The sequence below is a fragment of the Ambystoma mexicanum genome, chromosome 6q, assembly GCF_040938575.1.
Source record: "Ambystoma mexicanum isolate Mex_15411 chromosome 6q, UKY_AmexF1_1, whole genome shotgun sequence".
Taxonomy (NCBI): domain Eukaryota; kingdom Metazoa; phylum Chordata; class Amphibia; order Caudata; family Ambystomatidae; genus Ambystoma; species Ambystoma mexicanum.
In genome coordinates this window covers 1,635,703,126-1,635,715,490 of record NC_090937.1, presented here as the reverse complement: position 1 = coordinate 1,635,715,490, position 12,365 = coordinate 1,635,703,126, and the positions used below count along the sequence as shown (strand labels likewise).

At 43.6% G+C, this 12,365-nt stretch overlaps 1 protein-coding gene across 1 annotated transcript in view; it reads right to left on the bottom strand.

Annotated features, from left to right (window-relative positions):
* Nucleotides 1-12,365, bottom strand: part of LOC138516927 (HEPACAM family member 2-like) — a 244,995-nt gene that overhangs the window by 64,553 nt on the left and 168,077 nt on the right. Inside the window, exon 2 of the mRNA XM_069632391.1 lies at nucleotides 9,031-9,408. Within this exon, the coding sequence (XP_069488492.1) occupies nucleotides 9,031-9,408 (378 nt within the window). The remainder of the gene's footprint in view (nucleotides 1-9,030; nucleotides 9,409-12,365) is intronic.

Genomic DNA, 12,365 nt, shown 5'->3' with positions numbered 1-12,365 from the left:
CTTGAAGTAGAAATCGAGCCCCTTGGCGATTACCCTCATTGCAGACAGGGACGCATAACTAGGGCAATGCAAGTTACCGCATTAATATCCACATTCACCAATAAGCAGGGCGGTTTCACTTTGTGGGGCCCATGACACTTATATATTCAAGTGTTTGCCCCCATGATTATCTATGGCCTTGAGTCGCTCTTATCATTCGATCTGGCGTGGCTCCAAGTGATGGAGGGCAAGTTTTGGCCCCGGATATTGGGGTTGTCCCCGGGAATTCAGATGGCCTTGATTAGACTCGAACTGGGCCTCCCATCACTGAAGGCCATGGTACTTAAAAGAAGGGCAGGGTTCTATATTAAGATGATTGGCTGCTCTTCCAATCCCTTATTGTCTGTGATCTATCAGGAAGTAATAAAACAAATACTACATCACCCCTATTAAAAGCTATGACCAACATTTTTGTAGACATAGGCTGGACGCATAGAGGGGTAACTATTACTAAGGAAGTTCTTAACACAATAGGGAAAAAGATGGATGTGTGGGATTGGCTTGAGAATTTCTCACATCTGAGCAGTCTAAAGACCTACCAATTCGTAAAATACAGAGTTTACACCTATATGAAACCCCAAGCTTATCTGTATCTCTGCCCTACTAAAAGGCTTAGACATTTTATCATCTTGTTTAGATTGGAACAACTGCCCACTTTGAGCAAAGTGGGACCTAGGGAGAATATTCCTGCCAAGGAGCGAGTCTGTCGCCTATGCAAATCCCCTGAATGCCTGGAGACTGCCAAACATCTCTTAACGGAATGTCAGACTGCAAATCAGACAATTTTATTATACCTTTGTGAATTTGCACACAATCCACTAACTATCTGTGAAACATCATTTTGGCTTTATTGTACTAACACCTGCAATATGCATTTGTTTATTGCACTATATAATGTTTGGCAACAGATAGAAGTATGTTTGGGCACCCTGATCTGAGCTATCCGAGTATGGTGTCAGGAACAGACAAGTTATACTGTCTGGAATGAGGTCTACTACTAATTTCCAATTATCTCCATATGATCTGAACCTAACAGGTTGGAAAGCTGCCTATGTATTAGTCTATTTGGTCAAGATTGTACAGATTATCAGGAAATACATTGACATATATATATATTTTTATTATGACGTCTTCTTTATTTGTATAATCAAATATTTTAATAATGCTGTTTTTCTTTCTGCTTATATTTACTGATGAGCTGTTTGTATGATTTGATACTGATGTATGTCATTTGTTTTATGTGTAAAGTTTGAATTTATTTTCAACCTATATCACATTAAAGAATTATTACTAAAAGGAGAGTCCTAATTGTTGTTGAAGTGAACACTGGTTTTGTTTGTTGACTGTGGCTTATGTGTGGATAATACTGAATGTGTGGCTCATATCTTTTCAACTATTGTATTAAAGAAAGACTTAATTCCTGGACAGCAGGCCCAGATGCAATACAAAATGTCACATCATGTGCATTTAAAATGCTATCCTTTCAGAATTATGGGTGCAGCTGGATTTCCCACTGACCTGAAAGGTCTGTGCCTCTGAAACCTTGACCTCAAGACCTGTGGGCTGGGCCCACCAAGAAAACAGGTCTGGTTTTCAAGTTAAAATGCAGATAAATACAAAGAGTTAGATCAAAATTGTGAAATTACCTTCCAGGGCTGTCTTTACCCCAATAAATAGCCTCTCAGAGCCAATAATGATCTTCAAAGACTGTGTAGAGACAGACACTACTGATAAGCAAATGTTCAGATCACATGTTTCCGAGGAAAACAGAACTGCGTGGATTTAGTTGGAATATGAAACGAGTTTCCATATGAATGTATTGCCATTGAAATAACATGGAAAGCTGTTTCATTCATAACAGGTGAACTGTACATCGTGATGGGTTCATTACCGACTCATTCAGAAGGTCATAAGAAGCCTCTCAGTTCTCTGTATCACTTAATTTTATGTGATTTATAGAATTTGAGCTAGGAAGAAAACCATGATCCTGGCCTTCTCAAAATTCAGAGGAACTTGAAAGCTGATGAGCTGATAGACAAATGAATGTGTGGTTTCTGAAGTTTGATATTTATAACTGTTTCAGCTCAGGAATAAACCATGAAAAATGATAGCTCCTCCCTGGAAGGTTTGTGCCGCATTCCCTGATTTTCCAAAAAGGTTAAACATTCAAAAAAATATATGTTCATGTTCAATATATGTTCATGCAGTTATCTGAAAATACAGATGGTTGCCATGTAGTAACATTCTGGGGAAATAAAAAATGGAAAAACGTGATCTTTTAAATGATGCATTTTTCTCCACCCCTTACTATCCATAATCCAGACTCCCTTAACTCCTTGCTGTATCAGCTGGCAGTGGGCTGTCTGGGGGGATGGGGAGGAAGAGAGGTGTCCAATACGTAGCGTCAGAATATTCATAATATGCAAGTGTCATCAGCACTTTCTAATATCAGTTTTCAATCTAAAGAGTGACAGAAGGACACAAAGAAGAGAAAAGTCTGACACCCAGGAAAGCACACAGACAGGAGACGCTGGGACACTTGCTGGAGACTTCTGCCTGGAAGCTGGGATCCCTATCTGAGAGAGACATGTGGCTGGAGGGGCCTTGCTGTCAATAAAGACCAGAGGTGTGAGCTGCCTACCTATTCCCAAAAGAGGGTCGGAAAGCTGTCTGACCTCCAGAGCTGAGGATGGAGACCTTCTATGTAAGTAGATATATCCCCATAGCTATCCATTGTTTTGGGAACAACCTGGCTTAATCCTTTCCATGTAATTGTTGGTGAAGGGGTGAAACTGTGTAGACCCTTAGCACATTTAGTTAAAGTTAATTCAATTAATTCCCATGTAGAGAAGATCACACAATGATTTTTGTTAACTTCCTTACAGAAGATGGGCGTCCTTAATCCCAAAATAAGAATCCCTAAAACTCTCACCACTTGAATGTAGTGTGTGCAAAACAAATGTTTCCTTTCATTCCAAAGAAGAATCCCAAAGCCCTGCATTTCATTTGTGTGTGTGTGTGTGTGTGTCGCTAAACCAAGTTTCCCATTTATTCCTAAAACAGTACCCTAAAGCCCTGCATTTCATTTGAATGTGTGTTCCCCAAACGATTTTCTCATTATATTCCCACTCCCTGTACCTTGCCTTCAAACCAAAGGGGTCATATATAACTGACGCCTGGGGGTGAGGGGCTGCTGGCAGAAAAGAGCATTGCGATAAACCAAGCAATCACTGCGTGTTTTTAAACTTTCCTATTTGTTAATGTGCATAGAAATCCCAAGTGTTTTTTTACTTAAAATTCAACCTTTGTTGTGGTAACTGAAAGTCTATTAAGAAATACATGTCAGTCAATTGATGAAAGTAATTTGCATTTGTGATTATTGTTTTGTGCCACAGACTAGATGGGTGCTGTTATTGTGATTTGTTTATTATTCATTGTAGACATTTACATAAATATACACTATTATTTCTATACACCAACCTGGTTCTTAGTTTATTGGTAATATGGAGGGTTTCTGCTAAATGGTGTTATACAGGTTGGAGGCCTAACCAAATTTGAATCTGCTAAGTGCTTTGTTGTGCCACACCTTGATTGGGGGGAGGGGAAGTAACTGCCTGAGTTGAGAGTGACCGTCCATTAAACCGTGACACATTTGTTGCACATCCGGGATTTGGTTGAGAGTTTTCACTTGTGACATTTGCAGTGGCAGCAGACTATTCATTTTGGTGTAATTGGTTTGCATGGATAGAAAGTTGTGTTTGCATTAAGGTGCCACTCAGACATGTGCCCTGGGTTCCAGGGCGGTGTATAGAGAAAAGATAAGATGGAATAGAATTATTTTTATTTGACATTGTGAGTAGAAACTAAGCAGGAACGGGTTCAGATGTTGCCCCTGCATACAGAGTATGTAAGGTTGCAGACCACATTTCACAATGAGCACCATAGAAATCAATATGGCCAGGAAGCACCTCTTGTCTAAATTATTTATCAAAGGTGAATGGGTGGAGGAAGAACATGAAATGTGGCAAGCCAGAATGATGCAGGAGGTTACTGCTGCAAACATTGACATGTGGAAGAAAATGGTCTGTTACACCAAGCTCTAACAGACTTTTATATGACACAAACCATTAGAGATAAGCAAATTAAAATAACTCAGCTAACAACATAGATGTAGTTCCATTTGTTGATAGTGGATGAACAACATCAAAATAGTGTGGCCTCGGTGCAAAACCAGGCTGAGCTTTTGATTCAAGCCCAGCAAGAGCTGAAATAATTAGTAGCTAAAGCTCAATAGAGCCACATTGTAGAGTTAAAGCAAAAAAGTCTAATTGAACAGCTAAAAGATGAGTTATGAACACAATAACAAGAAAATGCAGAGCGCGAAATGCATGGAACTGGTGCTGAGAGGTCTAACCTCAGAATATATAAGCAGATATTATTGATGCACAGAGAGAACGTAATTCAGAACACGACACCTACACCAAACATATCAAGCATAAGTGGCTCACTGCCGTTGATGCTGTGAAGCTGAAGTGATGAGATTGCAGTGGATTTTATGAAAGTTATTACGGAAATTGTGATTTAGGCCTCCTTGTGTTTACCAGAGATGCAGCAAGTTTATAAAGCATGGCAATTATGTTTAAAAGGACGCCCATAAAGCAGCATATTTTTCACTGATATGTTCCTGAGTAAATGGCAAAAATACGTATCTTTGCACAGAAAGGATGTACGGTATCCATCTTAGTCTCATTTGATTCGCCTTGAAATGTAGTTCTCAAAAATGTATTCATACATGTCAAGATGTGAAAATTAAGGGTACTTGCCATGTGGTGAGATTTTTAAGTGTAAAAACATTACCAAGCCCATCTGTCAAAGTGGGATGATGAAGTTCTCTCCTTCCCCTGCCAACCCAAAGCACTCCCCCATTCCCTTTTCCTATCAGCACTCAGGTGGGGGGGTAGTGACACTCCACCAATCCCTGTTGCAGGAATCATGACAAGTTTGTGATGTCATTTTCCCTATAACTACGCCATCTTGCCTCAGAGCTGGACTTCTCCCACTAATTCCAAGAGGTGACCTTCTGCCAAAATCTGGTGCAAAACATCAAAGCAGAGAGAGGCTTAATCCTGCAGTGGAGACAGGAGCTAGGAGACTTAGAAGCTGATTGGGACCTTTGGAGGAACGATTGGGGACCCTTAACTGACCTGCTTTGGCTGTCCCAGCAGTGGTGCCCTTACGATCCCTGCTGCCTGGTCCACACATCTCCTGTAAATAGAACTAACCCCAAAAAGGCATAGATGGTGTATGCCATATATTTTTCAAGCATTGTTTTTGTTATTTTCCAATTGAAAAATCCTGTTTGCCTGTGTAGATCCTTAGCATTTTTATCAAAGAAAATCAATTAATTCCCCTATTGCATTCACGGGATCGTTATTGTTGTCATTCGAAACCAACAATCTTTTACCAGTGTGTTGTGAACCGGTATAGTCATAAATGTTTGCCAAAAGAAGTCACCCCACAGCCCTGTGCCATGTGTGCGCGCAGGGTGTAAAAAAGAAATTCCCCATTGTTCCCCTTCATGTTAAGTCAGAAGTGTGAAGCCTGGTAGTGCCTTTGCATATACAACGCGCACAAATAAAAGTGGCCCTATGTTCCCATTGTGCTCTGAAAAACGGAATTGCCCTTGTGTTCCCAGTGTGCTCCATAAAACACATTTCCTATTTGCATTTTCTGTCTCACATTGCATCTGCACTCAAGATCCCAAAACCAATTTTCCCATCCTGTTCTGACCAAAACCCCAAAGCCCTGTCTGTTATTTATGGGTGTAGAAAAACAAATTTCCCAATTATTTCCATTCTTTCCCATTGTAAGTGTGCTAAATAATACAACCATGATTTTCCCATTGTGATCTGCCTTTCTGTCTCCCATATGGTTTCTGTGAGCTAGACCACAACTCCGACGTTCTCATTATGTTCCCACTCCCAGCCCCTGCCTTCCATTCCAAAGAGTCAAGCCTAATTGATGTTTGGGGAGTGAGGGTTGCAGGGAGAAAAGCAAACCCTGTTTGCTATCACTGTGTGCTTTGTACTGTTCTTTGCTTCTGTCGGGGTGGGTGATTTAAAATAAATTAATGGTAACTGCATATGTGAATGTCCTCTCTGTGTTGGTACTTTATAAAAAGGTTATTTTTTTCTTGTGTTGCCACAACATTGGTGGCCGGCGTAATCGATTTGTGAGCTTTGGCTAGATAAATAAATATTCTTAATACACACCGGCCTGGTTTCCAGTCCATTGTGGCACCGGGTATTTGTTGGGGTTGTGTGCGAGACTGGTGGAGGCCTTATCAAAAAGAACCTGAATGATATAAATAAAAGCGTTTTCCTTGTGTGCTACATTCATTGCGGGGGAAGGAGCTCCATGACTTAGGTGTGACTCTGTAATAAATTGCGACAGATCTATGGAAAATACATCAAGCCATTGCTGATTTCAATGCAAATATTATTTGGGAATACTAAAGTATTAGCAACAAATGTAAGACTGAAGAGGATGTCAACTAGGAATGGCTGCTCCCATAGGTGGCAGTACCTGACTGATTTGCATATGGCTGGACGCCTTTTGCAATGGCACAGATGGGCTAAAAAATGGTGGTGTGGAAATTTTCCCAAAGCAATGCCAGTGGTTCAGATTAATTCAAAGCCTTCCACCAATCACCTTTTTGATTTCAGGTTGGGTTGCACAACAGACAAGATGGATGGGCTAGTTTTTGAATATTATACTTGGTTAATTCTGTAAAAATGAGCTATCTTGTTGTCGTTGATGAACTCCAGTTGATAATGTGTTTTCTACAACAATTGGTTGGGATGTATGCCATTTTGGGGGAAAAAGCACAAGAAAGCGGTAAATGCTGTTTGTAGGACATGAAATGGCACCACAGCAAATGATTGCAGTTGAAGATAAAGTGATGTATTTTCGGTTGTTGAGCTCTTTTGACTAGCAGCGACCAGTGCAGGAAAACATGCTTCTTTGTGCAGCTCTTGTTTCATGGGGAGAACTGAAGAAGGGTGACCTATGACCAACACACGCAGATAGAGCTGCTAGTCTTTGATCCATCAGCAGGACCCTGATTGCTGGTCCATTTAATTAAGCAGCTCTCTGTCCTCGAGCGCTACACATGCATGGATGTACAGCTCTCACATGAGGCCCGCTGCACTTCCAAGTCTGAATCCAGCTTCAGGGCCTACTCCGCCCTTCATCCTTCTGAGGGTGGTACATGTAAAACATGTCTTTGGGGTAATCGTAAGACATGTTATTGCATCTGTGGAACATCTGCTTCACAGGCTTATTTTCCCAGAACACAGAGAGTTGTGTGTGATTGACATACCTTGGAAGTGGACCTGATTCTGCCCAGGAATTTGTGATTATGCATCCACATTGAAGAGTAGGCAAGGGAGGGGTGAACTGAGCGGTACTCAAAAGGTTCTTTGTGAGGTAAAAGGGTTGCTGATTCAAGCTGATTTTCTGGGCTTCAATTGTAGAGAGGTCTTCAGGTCCAATCAATGGCTGTGCCAAATATCCATGTTTATGGAGAATCAGATCATTACTTGTTTTATAAATCACTGCAAGAGGTCTGACTGCTCAGCATCAATGCTGATCCAGAACTCCTCTCTGATCCGGAGCCCCTCTCTGATCCAGGACTCCTCTCTGATCCGGAACTCCTCTCTGATCCGGTACTGCTCTCTGATCTCTCTGATCCGGAACTTCTCTCTGATTCGGAACTCCTCTCTGATCCGTGATCCTGGACCATGGTTCTGCACTGTTACCCACACAGTCCTCGGCTAGTGTTACAATAGTCGCTGCTGGCACTAGACTAAATGCCTTCACAGCCCCAGAGCAGCTGCTGGCACTAGACTAGATGCCTTCTGAACCATGGTTCTGCACTGTTACCCTCACAGTCCTCAGCTAGTGTTCCAATAGTAGCTGCTGGCACTATACTAGTTGCCCTCACTACCCCAGATCAGCTGCTGGCACTAGACTAGTTGCCCTTACTACCCCAGACCAGCTGCTGGAACTAGACTAAATGCCTTCACAGCCCCAGAGCAGCTGCTGGCACTAGACTAGATGCCTTCTGAACCGTGGTTCTGCACTGTTACCCTCACAGTCCTCAGCTAGTGTTCCAATAGTAGCTGCAGGCACTAAACTAGTTGCCCTCACTACCCCAGATCAGCTGCTGGCACTAGACTAGTTGCCCTCACTACCCCAGACCAGCTGCTGGCACTAGACTAAATGCCTTCACAGCCCCAGAGCAGCTGCTGGCACTAAACTAGATGCCTTATGAACCGTGGTTCTGCACTGTTACCCTCACAGTCCTCAGCTAGAGTTGCAATAGTAGCTGCTGGAGGGTGATGACAGATTCTCCAGGCTGGCATGGCTGGGGCAGGGCCAGTTATAAAGCACTGAAGCTGGCATAGCAGTGAAGGAGATACACAGTGCCAAATCAGTTGCCACCCAACCACTGTGCTGGGGAGGGGGTAGATGAGGGGTTCTGGTATTGCACCATTACACGTAGAGCAGCCCCACTGAAGGGTGCTGCTTGTTTCCCCCACTTCTTACCCGTGCAAAACTGCTCAGAATTGCATGTTCCATCCTTTTTCCTCTATGTTGAGACTATAAAAGCAAGCCAGCCAGTATCTACTTCACACACCTTATTACAAAACCTTAAAGCAAAACACCTTCATACTTTTTATATATGTTCCACTATATATAAAAATAAAAGACAGATAAGTTGGCTTCACCAATGCTTATAAGGTATGTTTCAAGTCATCTATTCAAGGCCATGGCTGAAATGAGAATAATTACTGGACTGGCTCTTGATCCCATGGCCATTACTTTTATTTTTTTCCATATATAAGCAGATTTTACCATAGACAACAAGAAGATTTAGAACTTACCACAGAAACTACAAACATGGCGGACAATAGTGACAGTACTCACGGAAGAGAGTGACATTGATAATGGCCGCTGCGTTGCTTCTGGAGTCCTTCAGGAAGAACTCGTACAGTCCTTGGTCACTCGGGAGCATTTTCTGGATGACCAATGAGCCATTCCGGGGGAACAGGGTCACCCTATCGCGATACTCAGCCAACGGGATGAAGGGCTTTTCGTCCAGCGCGTAGCTGCCATTGGAGGCGCTTACATTCCGAATGGTGTGAATGGTGATGACTTTGGAGCTGCTGCTCAGGTGACTCCATCTTATCTGGAGGAAGGTGCTTGGTTGGGAGAGGCGGTATGAGGTTTGCAGAATGACGGGGTGGCCTTCCTTCCCCGCTACCACGTCCTGTGGAACCACAATTTGGAGGCCCATCACCGGACCTGCAAGACACAGCATTACAATCTCAGAGCCTGTCACGCGGAAGCACCACAAACCACAAATAGAGTGGGCAAGCATGTGAGGTGTAGCTTCCATCAGTAGGTCGCTGTAAGTGGCATGGGATGCCCTGCGCCCGCCAGGCATGACGGCCGAATGAGGCCTAATCATGCAATGATTGCATGACACAATTCTCCTCTTCTATAACGACACATTACTCCAAAAAATGGAAATGAAAGCTTCCAAAATAAATACCCAGTATTTGCACATGGAGATTGTTCTTGACCTCCTCTTGGCCAATCAGAATGTTCAGAGTGCAGTCAATAACTACTATTTTAAAAAAATATATATTTATGAAATTCCATGGATCAACTGTTGTCTTATTATTGTTGTGTATTTTATGAATTGTGAATGGTTTAATTGTAGACCATAGCAAATAAAATAACATTTTTCAAAAGTTATTTGTTGGTTAAAAACAAAGATTAAGGACAAAGGGTGCCTCCTCCACCCAGAGGGCCTTCTGGGGAAAGGGCTGCCTGGTCCTCTGGCCTTCTGCTGGAGCTATGGGGTGTTCTAGGCTGTGGAAGGATGTTGCCGGGGTCTTCCCATCCACTCCTCTAGGCTTTCTTGTTGGGGTTCCCACCTGGAAGAGCGGCAGGAGTTTCTCCACTAGGCAGAGTGCAGGGTCAGTGCTTGTGAGCTGTACTGCTTAACCATTCTAGGTTCAGCAGCCAATGCGGGCCTTACTCTCACCGTCCATCCAATCTCCCCTTTGTAACTCTCCCCCAGACCCTTCTATGTCCTGTCTGATCCTCATCCGTTCTTCCTCTCCACGAACGTAGCAACCATGCCTCAAATCTCCTCCTGCCTCTATGCTCCCCGTGGACCAACACCATCCTCCGGAAACTCACTGCTCTCTCACTCAAATAATTGTCTGTTCCTCTGCCTCCAGCATGGAAAGGTCTACCCCAATCCCCTCTCTGGGGCAAATTACTCCATCCTGTTCTCTTCAGATGATATCTTTCCTTCTCTCTACAGCTCCCTTCCAACTTCAAGACTTGCTCCTCCTCTTCATAACTACACTTTCTTTCATCCACTGAGCTCTTCTCCTTACTGTAGATCTCCAAATAGATCTCTGCGTCCTCATTCCACTTTAAGATGAAATGCCCTCTGCCCTGTACAAGACAATGTGACCCCATTCCTCTCCAAGGCAACCTCTCCCTCCATTCCTCGCTTCTTCCTCCCCGAGATGATATCCCTTCTCTCCCACCTGTCAGCCATATTTGTTTCTTTCTCACCCCAACAAGGGCACTAGTCTCCCTCAACCTTTACCCAGACAAATCTTTTGTCTCACAGCTGAAATCTTCCCACTCCTCTTTCACCTCACCACGCACCAATATCTCCCTCAAGTCTCTAACCTTTTGCTCTCCACACTACAGTTCTACACCACTGGGATCTCCCATGGTCTGCTGCTCTCCGACTTCCAACTCATCCAGGGAATGAAAGGGACTCAGTGGGAGGGCTTCATTTTCAAGGCTGGTCTCTCTTTTCCTTGGGTGGTGCTTGAGTTACTCGTTGAACGTTGAACGTGTGCTGTTGTGGCTGGGGTGCTCTCTGTGGGACCCTGTGCTCTAGGTCATGTGGTTGGGAAGGGTGCTTGTCTAATGTAACGTGGAGGCACACAACCATCATGGATTTCAAAAGCACTAGGGGCAGGTGAGGATTCTACAACTCTCCTCTGAACACCCTTCTATTACTGACTGTGTGTAGCAGTGCGGGTCACTCTGATCTCCCAGTGTGTGGATTTATAGTTGGAACACCTTCCGGTAAGCCTGGGCAGTTATTTGCTAAATTTAACTTCCTTCATCACAGGATCATGCATGTTTGTACCTGAATCATCCTCACAATGTTCATGCGTGACATTGTAATGGCGGGACTTCCGCGGGCCACGCAAGTAGGAGTGCCAATGAAAGCTCTTTCCTCGGCACCCCGCGAAGCAGGAGAATATGTAATCCCTCTCTCCTCGAGGCTCATGAAGTGCTGGAACATTGCTTCTCTCAAGGTAGAGACTTTTTTTTCCTCTGGTGGGAGCTGTAGTGACCCTCTGAAATCAATCATCAGATTGACAGGATTTTCTTTGAGGGTCATGTGCGGCCCCCCCTCTCTATTCTGGTCAGCAGTATAGGTAGGGGAGCATCAGGGCCCCTTTGTCCTTCTCCTTGGTGGTTCCTGCATATAGGTATGGGCAGCGAGTAGCGTGAATGACTGATTATCAACATGGGTTCATATAGGCATAGGCAGTGAGTGGTGTGAATGACTGATTATCAACATGGGTCCATATAGGCATAGGCAGTGAGTGGTGTGAATGACTGATTATCAACATGGGTCCATAAAGGCATAGGCAGTGAGTGGTGTGAATGACTGATTATCAACATGGGTCCATATAGGGATAGGCAGCGAGTGGCGTGAATGACTGATTATCAACATGGGTCCATATAGGGATAGGCAGCGAGTGGCGTGAATGACTGATTATCAACATGGATTCATATAGGGATAGGCAGCGAGTGGCGTGAATGACTGATTATCAACATGGGTTCATATAGGCATAGGCAGTGAGTGGTGTGAATGATTATCAACATGAGTTCATATAGGCATAGGCAGTGAGTGGTGTGAATGACTGATTATCAACATGGGTCCATATAGGGATAGTCAGCGAGTGGCATGAATGACTGATTATCAACATGGGTTCATATAGGGATAGGCAGCGAGTGGTGTGAATGACTGATTATCAACATGGGTTCATATAGGCATAGGCAGCGAGTGGCGTGAATGACTGATTATCAACATGGGTTCATATAGGCATAGGCAGTGAGTGGCGTGAATGACTGATTATCAACATGGGTTCATATAGGCATAGGCAGCGAGTGGTGTGAATGACTGATTATCAACATGGGTTCATATA